This window comes from Orcinus orca, chromosome 13 (genome assembly GCF_937001465.1).
Source record: "Orcinus orca chromosome 13, mOrcOrc1.1, whole genome shotgun sequence".
NCBI lineage: Eukaryota > Metazoa > Chordata > Mammalia > Artiodactyla > Delphinidae > Orcinus > Orcinus orca.
In genome coordinates, this window is record NC_064571.1 from 13,764,460 (window position 1) to 13,777,759 (window position 13,300).

Here is a 13,300-nt window from a genome sequence, read left to right on the forward strand (position 1 = left end):
TTGCCTTCCATGAACTTGGAGACAGCCTGTATTTAGTGAGCACCTACTGTATACCAAGGCCCAGATGTGCACCAAGACCAATGAACTGTGTAAGGTAGCAGCCAATTAGCTGTTTGAGCACTTTGAGGGTTCAGCGGTCAGTTTCCTGCAGGTCATTCTGAACTGGGAGACAGACAGAGGAAGGGCATCTGGGCAGGCACAGTTGGAGTTATTTCTCAGAGGAAACTTTGACGTCACCCTCTGCCTTCCCTTGGGCTGCAGGACACAAGGACTGAGCTCTGTGGGCCAGGCAAGGTCATTTTCTAGCACCCGAGAGGAAGCTGGATCTGGAATGATCCCCTCCGCCACCTCGGTGTCTCTACAGAGACCCACATTCCTGGGACCCCTGTATTGAACACACCGGGATCCCCGCACCTCCCTGGGACCTCCCGGTTTACCTGGGGGCTGGTTCCTGTCAACTGGGGGCTATCACTGATGGTGCCCCCATTCCCACAGTGTGTACCTGCTGCTTCACCTGCAGGACCTGGAAAGGTGAGTAGACAGCCAGCATCTCTGCAGCGTGCGGGACTCGCCTCGGGACGAGGCTCTAACCATGAGCTGGTGTCAGACCTGGGGGCTCCCTTTCAGCTGCAGGGTCTGGGGGGGTGGAGTCAGGAGGTTACCTCCTCCAAACAGCAAACATGTATTACCCTACAGCGAAGCCAGGCTAGACATTTGGGAGCGGCTTAACTGGGTGGTCTGGCTCAGGGACTCTCAGGAGTTCCGGTCAGGATGTCGGCCAGGGCTGCAGCCATCTGAAGGCTTGACTGAAGGTGGCTGTCTTGTGACTGTCGGCTGGAGGCCTCAGGTCCTCACCACGTGGGCCTCTCTGGGGCTGCCTGAGCATCCTCACGACATGGCAGCTGGCTTCACCCAGAGTGAGTGATGCAGGAGAGAGAGGGCAAGCAGGAAGCCACAGTACCTTTTAGGACCTGGTCAGAAGTCACACACCACCACTTCTGCCTTATTCTGTTTGCTGGAAGTGAGTCATTAAGTCCAGCCCACACTCAAGGGGAGGGGAATTCATCTCCACCTCTTGAAGGGAGGAGCGTCAAAGGATGTGTGGAGTTATTTTAAAACCATCCCAGGGTCATAGTTCCTTGTGCTCTGGGTGATGATGACATAGGCACTTACCCAGCTCCTCTGAAGTGCTGGAGCCCCAGGGGTTTCGGTCCTTGTGCAGCCAAGGGAGCCCTGGTCCTGCTTTGCCACTTAACCAGCTGTGTAAGTACGTGCGAATCACCTAACACCCTAAGCCTTGATTTGCTTCAAATAGAGAGAAAGATCCCCGCTTCCCCACTTCACTGTGCTGTTGTGAATATGTCTGTGGAAGGACTTTGTGAAGGGTGGTGATGGTGATTACTGTTAGAGCCAGGGGACCTCAGGGAGCCTGGCCGGCCCCTGCTGCCACCCTCCCTGGGTGTGGGTGATAGCTTAGCCACGTGGTTCTCTCCTGACCTGCTCCCGCGCTTTCCCTGACCTTAACTAGACACACGAGGGACCAGAAATGGTGCTGGGCTAACCCAGCCCCCTTTGCTCCCCCCGCACCAAGGAGGTGCCTTTGGCTCAAAAGGCGAGAGGGGCCGCCCCCGGCCTGCAGCTGCTGGCTGGTGTGAGGGGAGGAGAGAGGCACGCCTGGCGCCCTTGTTGCCGGTGCCACTGAGACGTGGCTCGCGCCTCCCATATCGGTGGCGGGAGAAGGGTCCTGTTTTCCCTTTAGTTCTTCAGTTTTAAGACTTTTCAATGCTAAGGTTTTCAAAGGTCTGTAGAAGACATGGGGGTTTTGGAGGCCATAAACCTAATGAGAACAGATGGTCCAAGGAGTCCTGAGCAGGGCTGCGGAGACCAGCATCGTGCTGGAACAGAGGAGTGTATATATGCTCAGCAAGCATAAAAGAAACGGAGGGGCTGCACGCAGCTGCTTCCAGCGCCAGCGGCCAAGGCTCGGGCCTGGTGGACGTACTAGTTTGTGGGAAACAACCACAGCGTCCCGGGCAATTATGGTTATTTCTATCTAGTCACCCTTTACAGTTTTGCGTTTGTAAATTCCATGAGCCGTTCAGAACGCCTCTCCTTCCGGGATCTTGTCACCTGGGGGACCGGGGAGAGGAGAGCTGCCTTCTCCGTTCTTGCCTCGTGGGCCTGTTCTGTGCTGCTGTCTGCATGGGGAAGCCCTCGCCCTCCCCATGACCCCTGGTGGTTTCATAATCAGAGGCTGCCTTTCCAGTACGTTTAAATAGAATTACAGCTGATTGTGGGAACTGAGTAGAGTTCGGTCTTCCTGGGAGCTGCGGGGATGGGGGCTTCTTGGGGACTGGACAGCAGGTGGGGCTCGGTGGAGGCCTCCGGCTGGGGTGGCCCTGCTCAGGGCTGTGATCTGGGAGCCTTTGCCGCAGCCCTGCCTTTTCTTGGCCCTCTTGACACCCAGGGCCCTGGAGTTCTTCCCCCGAGGAACCAGCTAGTGATTCGTCCACCCCATTTCCCTCTGTGATGGTGGGAAAACCCCTTGGCTCTCCAGGCCTCAGTCTCCTCCTCTGTAAAGTGGGGGTGGGGGTGGGGGTGGTTTGAGCTCGATGCCCCTGGGGGCCCTTCCAGCTCTGACCCGCTTTCTGCGGGTGAAGGGTGCTGAGTGTGAAGTGTCAGCAGACGGTGTCGGGGGAGGTTGGTCTCACGCCCGGGGCTGGGGCAGTGATGCTGGGAGAGAGGATTTCAGGGGGTCACAGACGCTTTGGTCAGAGGGGCCCTCCTGGTCCCCTGAAATGATTTCCATCTGTGCGTCTCGGGCCCCAGGAGAACATTCTGCTCCATTCCCGCCCATCTGTTAATCGTTCCCTGTTGTCTCCTGCACATCTGTCTCTCTTTTTCTGTGCTTCTGTTATTCTCTCTCTCTCTCCCGCTCATACCTACCACCCTTTCTCCCCTCTTTTCTCTCTACCTGCCTTAATGTTACATAGAGCTGAAAACTGAATTCTATTACTGCTTGAAATTAGTCATAGAGGTGGGGTTTTTTTTCCTTTTTTTTTAAAAAAAATCAAGTGTACGGGACATATAAAAAGCAGAGTCATCTTTTTATCCTCTCTATTAAAAGAAAGAGAGAATTGCATCTTCTTGAGGGTGGCCCCGCGGCAGTTTCTTTCCGCAGCAGCCGGAGCCGTCAGAGGTTTGGAGCGCGGGCAGAGAGTGAGCGTGTGTCCGTGTGCGTATACCTGTGTGTGTGCACGAACACTCACACGTGTGTGTGAGTTTCATCCCCAGAGGTCCTTCCCTAACAGAATATTCTCTTCTTTCTCCTCGGTGGCTGTCGGGGACGCTGATGTGAGTGTTCCAGATGGGCGTGCTCTCCTCCAGATGCCTTTGCTGACTTTCGTGAACGGCTCCCACTAACGTGTGCTGCGGGGGAGTGTTTGCTAACCCGGGGTGTTTGCTGCACTGGTGGGATGGTGGGGGGGGGGGTTCCGGGGCTCCTGCGGAAGGATCAGCTCGGCCTTGGAGGGCTGGGAGTTTCTCCCTCCCTGGCCTCTCCACGGAGAGAAGAGGTGCAGCTGCTTCCTAGCCTGCTGTAGACACGTTTGCTAATACAGAACGTCCGTCAAGGCCACACACTCACTCCCCTGCTGTGGAAAGTAAGGGCGACCCCTGTCCTTTCCTAGAGGCCGCGCAGCCTCGGGCACCATGGTCAGCTCTGCAGGCTCAAGGCCTTGGCTGCCGTTCCTTGAGATTTGGAGGTGGTTTTGGCCATGACCTTGCATGAGATGTTCCTCATACAAGTTGTCTTCAGTGGCCGTCAGAGTATTAAGATGTGGGCAGCAGTACCCTTCTGGGTGAGAACCTGTTCAGTCACAAATTCTATTTGGATCTAGAGGGAGAGGAGTGCTGAGGCCCACCATCGAATTTTCCGCCCAGCCACTCACCTTCGTCCTGGTGCCCATCTTGGTGGGACCAGGTTCTGTGGGGTTTATATCTTCATTTATACGCCTCCCTGTTCCACAAAGGATTTAAGTCTGGTTGTGGAAATACAGATGATAAATTGGACCAACTAAGAAAAATGAAGCTTGAGAGAAAGGGAATAGGCAGGTAAGATGGAGTCAGAGTGAGAAGAAAAGTGTAAGTGCATGTCACAAAGTCACAGACTGTCCAAGATGCTGGGCTTCCTGGCAGCCAGTGCAAAGAGGGAAACGCAGTTCAGAGATTCAGTGTCCCAACACGGTAGCCAGCCGGAGGCTCAGAGGCTCAGCTTGTCCACAGTGGTTATTCTCACGGGTCCCGAGAGTCAGGCAGAACATTACAAACAACATTCTTGGCAAAACCCTTCCGTGAACACAGTAAGCAGTAGGATTCTTCTCTTTTTAGCAGGTTCTCTCTGTGGCTTCCATCCGAAGCTACTTCCAGCCCCCAAGCTGCCCACACGAACCTCCTTTGTTCCCCACCTCTGCTGAGTCGAATGATTGTTTTCTACTCTTGCCTGGATATCTGGGTTCCCCTTGATCCGTCACTCCTAGTGGGCCAGAGGGTCACTTCTTTTCTACCCTTTAGTCCCTGCTCAAGGATGCAGAGGAGAACAAACTCGAAGCCATTTTTGTTTCAGTCCTGAGATAGTCGTTGTTGTTGTTGTTATTATTACTCTTATTATTTTGGTAACGTGTGGGTTCATGGCTCAGAATCCAGACCACATGAGCAGGCGGAGTTGTTCGATGCCTGAGGATGTTTTGGTGACTCTGGGCTGCTCTCTGAACCCCAGAGTGATCGGTACAGAGAAAGCCCTGGCCCCGGATTTAGAGGGAACCACGTGTGCAGAGGCACAGACTCAAACCGGTCCCCTACCCGTTCTCAGGATGTGGGGTTCTGTGCTGGTGCGGACGGAGCTGGCCAGGCTGCTTCTGCAGTTTCTGGCCTGGCCTGAGAGCTTTCGGGCCTGGGCTGGCCTGTCTCTTTTTCCTCCTGTCAGGTGTCCAGAAGGAATGTCCTTGTGATAGGTGTCGAGTTCTGATTTGGGACAGGAGCCAAGCCCTCTGAGATGATGTCAGGTCTCCACCTCGGTTAGTGGACCAGCAGCCACTGTGGGTACAACCCCGGGGTCAGGTGCTCCGAGGGGCCCAGGAGGATCAGCCATAGCTCAGGATGCTTTCTGTGGGGCTGAGGCAGTGAGACGGACGGACGGGAGAACCAGGGTGCGGAGCACAAGCCATGTGGTACACATCCCAAGCCCCGCTGGGAGTAGAGAGGCAGGCAGGACCGGAGCATTCAGGGAGGGCTCCCTGGAGTTGCCAGCCTTCATGTTCCTTGGTCCTAAGGATGCAGCTGATTTGGCCAGGGGAAGGGACCAGAGGGAACCTAAACCCGGAGGAGACAGGCTGGGGGATGCACTGGAGCAAAAAACGCAAAGGAAGTTTAATGATCTCGGGCTCTTACTCAGGTGCTGTCTGAGCAGGTTGCTCCCAGCCTACGATTCAGCTTTGAAATCCGTGGTTAAGGCAGCTCTGCTCTCGTGCTGCCCCCTGCCGGCTATTGGGAGTATAGCAGCAATGACCCGGAAAGCGGCTCAAGATTAGGCTTCCGCTGTTAGTTTTACTAAGCCCACACCGGGTGCTGTTATTCCCCTTTTGGTAGAGAGAACACATTTGGTGGCTGAAAATGTTTTGGGGAGAAGTAGCAGGATGTCCCAGAAAGAGCTCTGGTTTTTATCTGCAGGCCTTGGGGTGGTCGGACCAGGTGATCTGAGGGCCCCCTGGCTGTGCATTAAAAACAATATACGAAGCCTAGGAAGATGTGTCTCTGGGTGTCAGATAAACTGGGTGTGGGCAGGAAGTATTTTATGTCTCGACTGAGATAGGACCGCATGGCCAGATGACATGGAATATGCTCAGCGTTGAACATTGCAAAAATACCGTGCACTCAGTGACATGAGTCCATTCTGGTGCTCTCCCTGGGGATTAGTCACGGCAGACCAAAACAGGAATCCTGCTGTCGTTCTGGAGGGGAAGACTGCTGCTAGATTCTCCTTCCACGAGGCTCCTCTGCTCCTCTAGGACTTGGCCTTTGAAATGAAAAATCTACATAGCTTTGCTTAAGGTTCTCTTTGAAGGCTTCCTGTCGCTTAAAGAATGCTCGGAGCTGAATGTGCAAGTGTAATGAAGGCACTGTCAGCATCGCTGGTTTGTATTATAGAAAACTGTGCTATTCCTCTCCAGAGGTCACTGCCACCATCTTTCCTAGAGATTCTTTCCCGGAGCATTCTTCTGGTATGGCCTCACAGCTCTAAGCTGCAGGGTTAGACATGTCTCAGTTAAGGCAGCGCTGTCCCCACCTCCCCTGGTAGCTTATCAGTAGATTCTGAAGCCTGTGCCCGTTCCCATGCACGGCACCTGACCAGTCTCACAGTTGCAATAATCCTGGATCCTCTGCAGTATCGCTGGAGGATACCGGGGCCTCGGCTCTCCTAACCGGCCTGGCTTGCCGTGCTGTGTGCCTAACTTTGACCTTGCGTGCCCTTCTTCGTTCCTTTCTACACTGATCCCACCTCGCTGTACTTTGTCTCCTCTGCATAGATTGTAAATGGACATTCAGTGGTTGAGGGGGATGTGAATGAGGGTGGTGTGAAGGCATGGGAGCCTCACCAGGTCCAAAACCCATTGGCGTTTTCCGATGATGATGAGGAAGACCTGCTGGATTTCATGTACAAGTATAAAGCACCTCGAAGGACGGAGTTCCCCCTGGAGGTACACGGTGTTGGGGGCTGCGGGGTGGAGCGTGTGTTTGCAAAAAGGGCTCTGCCCTGGAGAACTGGGGCTCCCGGGGGCAGCATCTCTTCGGGCACCCAACGCCTCCGGGGTGCCTGGGGCGGGGAGACCTCCCTGCATTAAACAGGCAGGACAAGCCACTAGGTAGCGTCCAGCTACTTGCCAAGGGGTAAAAAAGACCCTACTACTTATATTTGGAAATAGGAGAGGTGAGATAGTGCCTAGGGATTAAAAAAACAAACAAAAAACCCAACTACCAACCTGAGGTGATGTGTGAATGAAAAGCAACCAAATGAGTGTTTTGGAGGAAGAAAAACTCAGAATGTGTCATATGACAAGTCTTTATAAATAAAGCGTGTTCATCCCTGTATCTCCATGACACAGCGTAGTGCCTGGTACAACACAGATGTTCATAAAATGTTATACAAGGGGCACAGCCCTTCAAAATGACCAAAACAATACACTTGATGTGTGTACTCTTGCCAGTCGTAGATGCAGATGGAGTTTTGGCAGCAGGAGGGCCAAGCCTAGAGCCTCAGGGCCTTGCTCTGTGCAGGGTCACCAGCCTTGGGCTCGGGTGCAGGGCCCGCAGAATCGGGGGACCCCAGAGTCTTCCTCTCTGTCCCGTCACATCTCCCCCCCTTCCCCTTCCCCTGAACACTGCGGCCTGAGAGTCCATCTGAGGCAAGTTGGGAGTCCCCTTGCCCACAGAGCAGAGACCCTTGTGAGCCTCAGGTGAGGCAGTGCATGGAAAGGCTGACCTCCTTCCCGGAGGGCAGGGAAGGTGCCAGAACCATTCTAGGTCCTGAGGCTTTGTGCCTTTTTGCTTTTGTTTTTGTACAGCTGCGCAAGCTGCTTTACTGTTTATGGTTAATCTGCTTGAGGCAGATCCCTAAAACAGGTTTCACCCATTCTTTTCTTACTGTGTCCAGAGGTGGCTGGTAAACATTTCCTAGTCGCAAAGGTGTAGCGTGAGGACTCAGGATGTGGAAGGCCAGAGCCTTCCGTTCCTGCCTCTTTCTCTTCTGCCTCCCTTCCGTGTGCCCACTGGGCACCAAGCTCCTTGCTGGGAAATGGTGGTGAACTCGGCCCTGCTCCCAGGAAGGCACAGTGTGGCAGGGGACACAGTGCACAGAGCAGGCACGCTCCCCCGTGGGCGCAAAGTCCTCTGACGCCCTGTCACGTGCTAAACAATGTGAGAACCAAGGAGCCGATCCTGGCTGTGAGTGGGCCATGCGGGTGGGGCTCAGGAGTGACTTTGGATGGAGAAGGGAGGAAGGACCTCTGGTCAGAAGGGATGGAGGTATGAAAGGGCAGTGTAGAAAACGAAGCTGAGTACAGAGAGTTGGGGCCAGTTGTGGACCCCCTTGAGTGCTATGCTAGAAAATAGTTCCCTTTTCTTTTATTGTGATAGTAACTTCCCCTGTGATTTGTGTGTCCCACGGAAGGAGGGGTCCCTTGATAGCCATTTGTAGGGAAGATGAAGTGGAACCCTTCATACTTAAAGGCAGTGTTTCCTCTGTTGTGTGGTCTGCTGTGCATGAAGGGATTTCACCTCCAGAAAGACTGGAAATTTGGTGATGGAAATTTGAAGCACGTACCAAGTAACACGAGGCTGGTTCCCAAGGGAAGAGATGGGGAGGTCTTTCTGCTGAGTCACTTGGTAAGATCATTTTGCTCTCAAGGCAGAAACAAGATGTGTCATCCTTCTGTGTAGCCATTCACTTGGCAGATCCAGGGACTTAGGAGAACATGAAGAGGGAGGCGCCGGGCTCAACTGGCTCAGCTTCATGGCGATGCTTGGGCTGTGACTCCGATTCCTACTGTGGACACTCCGAGTGGGCCCCCAGCCGCACCAGCCTCTTCACACACGCGTGCATTTGACCAAAGGAGCTGGAGTCTCAACACAAACCCAGCCGGGTGCTGTCCTCGAAAGCTTCCATGCTATGCCAAATTGAGGGGTCCTTTTTCTGTTTCCTCTACCAGGCACCGCCTAGAATCCTTCGATCTCGCTTCAGGAAGAAAAGTACCTCATCCTCGGCCACTGAAACCACGTGAGTGAGATGAGCCAACAGCACTGGATCCACAGAATGTTTCTTCTCTGCCTTAAAGAGCTATTTATTCACTAATAACATAGAAACCCGCAGGCTGGTGTGCTGAGCGTGCAGCCTCGGACACGGCCTTTCCTCTCTCCCCTGTTCCATTTGGAAGAGTTTCTCTTCCCCCCTCCTTTTCTTTCTTTTGCTGGGGAGAGGCTAAAGGGAAAGGTAGTGTGCCGGGGGTCAGCAGTTTTCCACAACTGGACCGGCGTACAGACAGCAGTGTTTTAGAAATAGAAGAGAATCGCCCCCACTGCTGGGATGCACATTTGTCATTTCTTGGTCGCATACTTCGTTTTTAGTCCTGTATATGCAAACAAGGCAATTTGCTTTTTAACTTCTTTTTGTTCTTGGTACTAGTACTTTGGACTACAATGTACATATTTATGGCTTTTGGCTTAAGATAGTGGACTTGCAAGGGCTGCCAGAGGTTCTGATGTGGAAGAAAACTGCAAAAGCAGAAGTGTAAAAAATTATCTTGATTCTAGAGGATGTCTCAGATGTGCTTATGGAGCTTCCAAATACACCTCGAGTACAACATCCCTCTTCCTGCAGGGCGATGGTCCATATCCTTCAGACAGTCAGTCAACGGACCAGAGGGAAGTTTAGAATGAAGAGAGGCAACACTTTAGTGACAGGTGTGAGTGTAACGAAGACAGGGGAACAGCCTAGAATAAGAGGAAAGTCACAGGAAGCTTGTCTCTCCCATGGATCCAGGATTAGGAGCTTCTGAATCCTTACAGGGGATTTATCATTGTTTTAGGCAGGAGCCTCGCCTTTGGTAAAACTTCTCTCGGGCGTGTAGACTTACAGAGCTGTTGTAAGGAATCATCTTGAGTGGTTCAAAAGTGCTTGACGATGACTGTGTCTCCATAATAGGACCCAGTGCTGTGACTGATTTCCCCAGGTAGAGGAGCCCACAGTGGGAGCGCCTCGTTTCAGGAAACACTAAGCGAAAACCAACCCATCCACCCAAACAAAAGCAACCCTACGATCATGATCGTTTCAGATACGCGGTGAAGTATATCTGAGACACCTGGGTAACAGTCCAAACGCTGGGTTCTAGAAAGGTTTCAGAGGTCGAGACCTTCATGGATGTGACTGGCTCCCCAGCTCTGTGACGGGCAGCTCTGGCTCATGCCCTCTGTTCCTCTCCTGGCCTGTGCAGAATGTGAACCAGAGATGTCGCACGCTCGTGGGCACTCGTACTTCATACAAGCCCGCATCACTTAGGAAGAGAACAAATCACTGTCTGAGGGGACTCCCTGCTTAGACTGAGAATTTTATCTGAAAAGAAGAATCTGGTTTAAATAGCATTTTGGTCTGAGGCAGCTGCTCTGGTAGAGCTGAGCCTAAATGTAGGACTCATATACTTACGCTTAGAGTTGGTGTTTCCTTTCAGTGTGATGCATGCAGTGGTCACAACCCAGTTACTTATAATACTTGGATTGTGTTTGTTCATAGATAGGCCCTGAACACTAGAGAGTGTTATGTACCACATAGAACCTACTGTCAATCAGCTATAAACAGGCCCAGTTAAAGACTGAGCTACGCAAACACACATCAGTCTTTGCTGGTGACACACTGGCTGGATCTTAGCCACCTCCGAGAGGGTTTTACTTGAAGTTGCTTGTTACCAGATGTGCATATTTAAATCCCTTTTCCCCACAATGCCTCTGAAGGTGACTTTGTAATTTACAAAAGGATTTACGAAAATAAACCTAAAAGCAAATTTGTGGTTCAGAGGGCAAACAGAGGCTGTCTGTTCATTGTCTGTGCCCCACACCCACCAATACCTAAACCCCCGAGGGAAGACAGAAAACCTGTTTTCTTCAAGCTCACTGAATAGTTTCAGACAGAGGAAAAATATACGCTTTAAAATGTATTTACCTGTCATTGGGAGTACCCAGAATTATCAGAAACAAAAGCAAAAAAAGCTTAACTCATTAAGCAGCTTTTTAGCAATTTTTTTTTTTTGCCAAAGTAATAAATGCCTTTAGCAGCAGAGATTAAAATCCTATTGTGAACAAGCTATATTTTCACCATTTTACAATGGAGAGTTTTAACATACGGGCTATGAAGTTTGCACTCAACTATGCCAAAAACAAGTTTGAAGCACTCTACTCTCAGACATGCTGTATTAGTTCTCATTTAAGATTTAAAAAATATAAAGGTATCCAAACTGCTGTCTTAATGTAACTATTTTTCCTTCAAGTGTTGGTTAGGGAGTTGGATTCTCTCTTAAAAACACCCACTGTACAACTGAGAGCAGCTGTCATATTTCTGGCAAAACATGTTTACTTATCCAACAAGCTGTGTATTTGTGTGGACTGACGTAAAATGTGAATGCCTCAAAGTGTACAAGTAGTGATGTGGAGTTCTGTCTAGAGGATAAAACTGAATGTTTTTAATTGGCTGATTTACAGACACAGGCTGTTTACAAAATGCTAGCTGGAAAGTCTGTACTTTTCATGTAGTAATTTTCGGTTCTTTGCTATTGAGCACCTGTTCTGTTTCTGAGAAGATGAGACGTGGTATTGTACTTATAAACTGGAGAGTTAGGCATAATCCCTCCTGGCTTTATGTGAATAGCTTGCTCACTTCGCTGGCCTCTGAAATGTATGTTCTCTGTAGTATACTGTCCATGTGTCTGTGATAACAGTGCTTGTCAACCACGACCACCACCGAGTACCTTCCTAGTTGTTCACCTTGCACAGTATTGGAAATGGTAAAGGATGTGTGTTTCATTCACAAACGGCACACACTCAGAGAGCTGGCATTCTGGACGGTGACTGTGTGCACTTGCCCTTGGTTTATTTCTGTAATCCCCATAGAATGATCTGTAATCAAATAGTATACTGAACTGTGCATCAAAGGGATGTAAAGTTACAGTACTCCAAAGGTTGAAGTTCTGCTGTTTTGTTATAATGCCTGATATATATCTTGAATAAAGTCTTAACATTTTTCTTTTAAAAGACATCTTTGTAATGTTGGGCTTATGAGGAAAGAGAAAATACTTTAAAAAAAAATGTATTCGTCAGCAAGGATTAGAAGCTGAGTACTCAGCCACTAACTGGCCTGGTGCCTGGTGACTTGGCTCCGTGCCTACTGCACAGAATTGTTGCAAAGAGAAAAAAATTAATTGATATCTGTGCTTTGAAAACCAGTTGCTCACATAAATATAAATCTGGTACTATGTTTGTCTTACATTTTTAAAGGTCGCCAGTGGAAACCAGGTAGCTGTGAAAACAGCGTAGTTCATCTGCAAGGCAGTTTTAATTCTGCAAACAGACCTTTGGTCTGTTGCTTTCCTTCTAGGAACCTGTGTCCTCATCTGCAAATGCGGGAGAAGGGATGCAGGTCAGAAGAAGGCGGGGCACATGGAGATGCACTGGGAGTTATGGATGCCCTTAATGCCACTGCAGCCCTTGCCTTTAAGATATAAACGGGTACATGGACTTCCCTGGCGGTCTGGGGGTTAAGACTCCGTGCTTCCACTGCAGGGGGCGCGGGTTTGATCCCTGGTTGGGGAAGGTCCCACATGCCGCGTGGTGCGGCCAAAAAAAACAAAAACAAAAACAAAAAACCCCCCAAAGAAAGATTTGGAAACTCAAAATCTGAAACGTCACAATGAAACCCTCATTTTCTTTGCCTTTATAGTCCTATGTGTTTGACGTGAGGACTGAGGTGAAGAAGACGATAGAGGACTGAAAGAAAGAAGAGATGCAAAGAAAGGCTGAAAATCCACTCGTTAATCATTTCCTGAGCCAAGTCCAATGTCAACAGAACTGATATTAACCAGGTTAAGAGCTGACAAATAACAGAAAAACAAAGTTATAAAATTTAAAAGCTGACTTGGTTCAGTGTCATAAAGAAGTATTTAGTATTTCTGGTGCTAGATTACAGTCACGTGTTGATTTTGATGTGAATTTTCATATGTTGTTAGAAGGCTTGGGGAAATACACAGGATTCCAAGGAGATGGGACCCGGGTTCTGTGACTTACTAGTTGTATTTTGGGTAACATATTTAACCTTCTGTGAGCTTCAGTTTCTGCAAATCTAAACTAGGGACAGATAATATCTCCCTTGCAAGGTTGGTATGAGGGTTAGCCGTCTTGTGGATCCATGCTGGGATGTAGTAGGGGTTAAATAAATTCCACTTTTACGTATACTTGAATGTCATTTAGATAGACCCTTTAATGTAATAAGATGTTCTGTTGTCAAACTATAAAATCACTGTAGATGATAAGCCCTGCTACCCATAAAACAAAAATTACATGTATGAAAATTCCCTTTCCCCTAAATCATGTGCCTGTCAGCCCTTCCACTTCAGTCCATCTCTGGCTGCTGGGGCCTTAGCCAGCCCTTGTCTCTACCTCTCCTGCCCCTGGCCTAGAGGGGAAACCAAGGTGCTCTGAGGCCCAC

The 13,300-nt window shown here is 50.2% G+C and overlaps 1 protein-coding gene across 8 annotated transcripts in view; it reads left to right on the forward strand.

Moving 5' to 3' along the window:
* Positions 1-11,852, forward strand: part of REEP1 (receptor accessory protein 1) — a 111,753-nt gene extending 99,901 nt beyond the window's left edge. For 3 of the 8 annotated variants that reach the window (XM_033431362.2, XM_049695894.1, XM_049695893.1), the window contains 3 exons: positions 496-531; positions 6,604-6,755; positions 8,763-11,852. In XM_033431362.2, coding sequence (XP_033287253.2) covers positions 496-531; positions 6,604-6,755; positions 8,763-8,834 — 260 coding nt within the window. In that variant the 3' untranslated portion in view covers positions 8,835-11,852. Of the gene's footprint in view, positions 1-495; positions 532-3,367; positions 3,439-6,603; positions 6,756-8,762 lie in introns of those variants that run through there. The other 5 variants (XM_033431369.2, XM_004271593.3, XM_049695895.1 and 2 more) reach the window with 4 other exon arrangements.
* Positions 11,853-13,300: the final 1,448 nt, after the last annotated feature.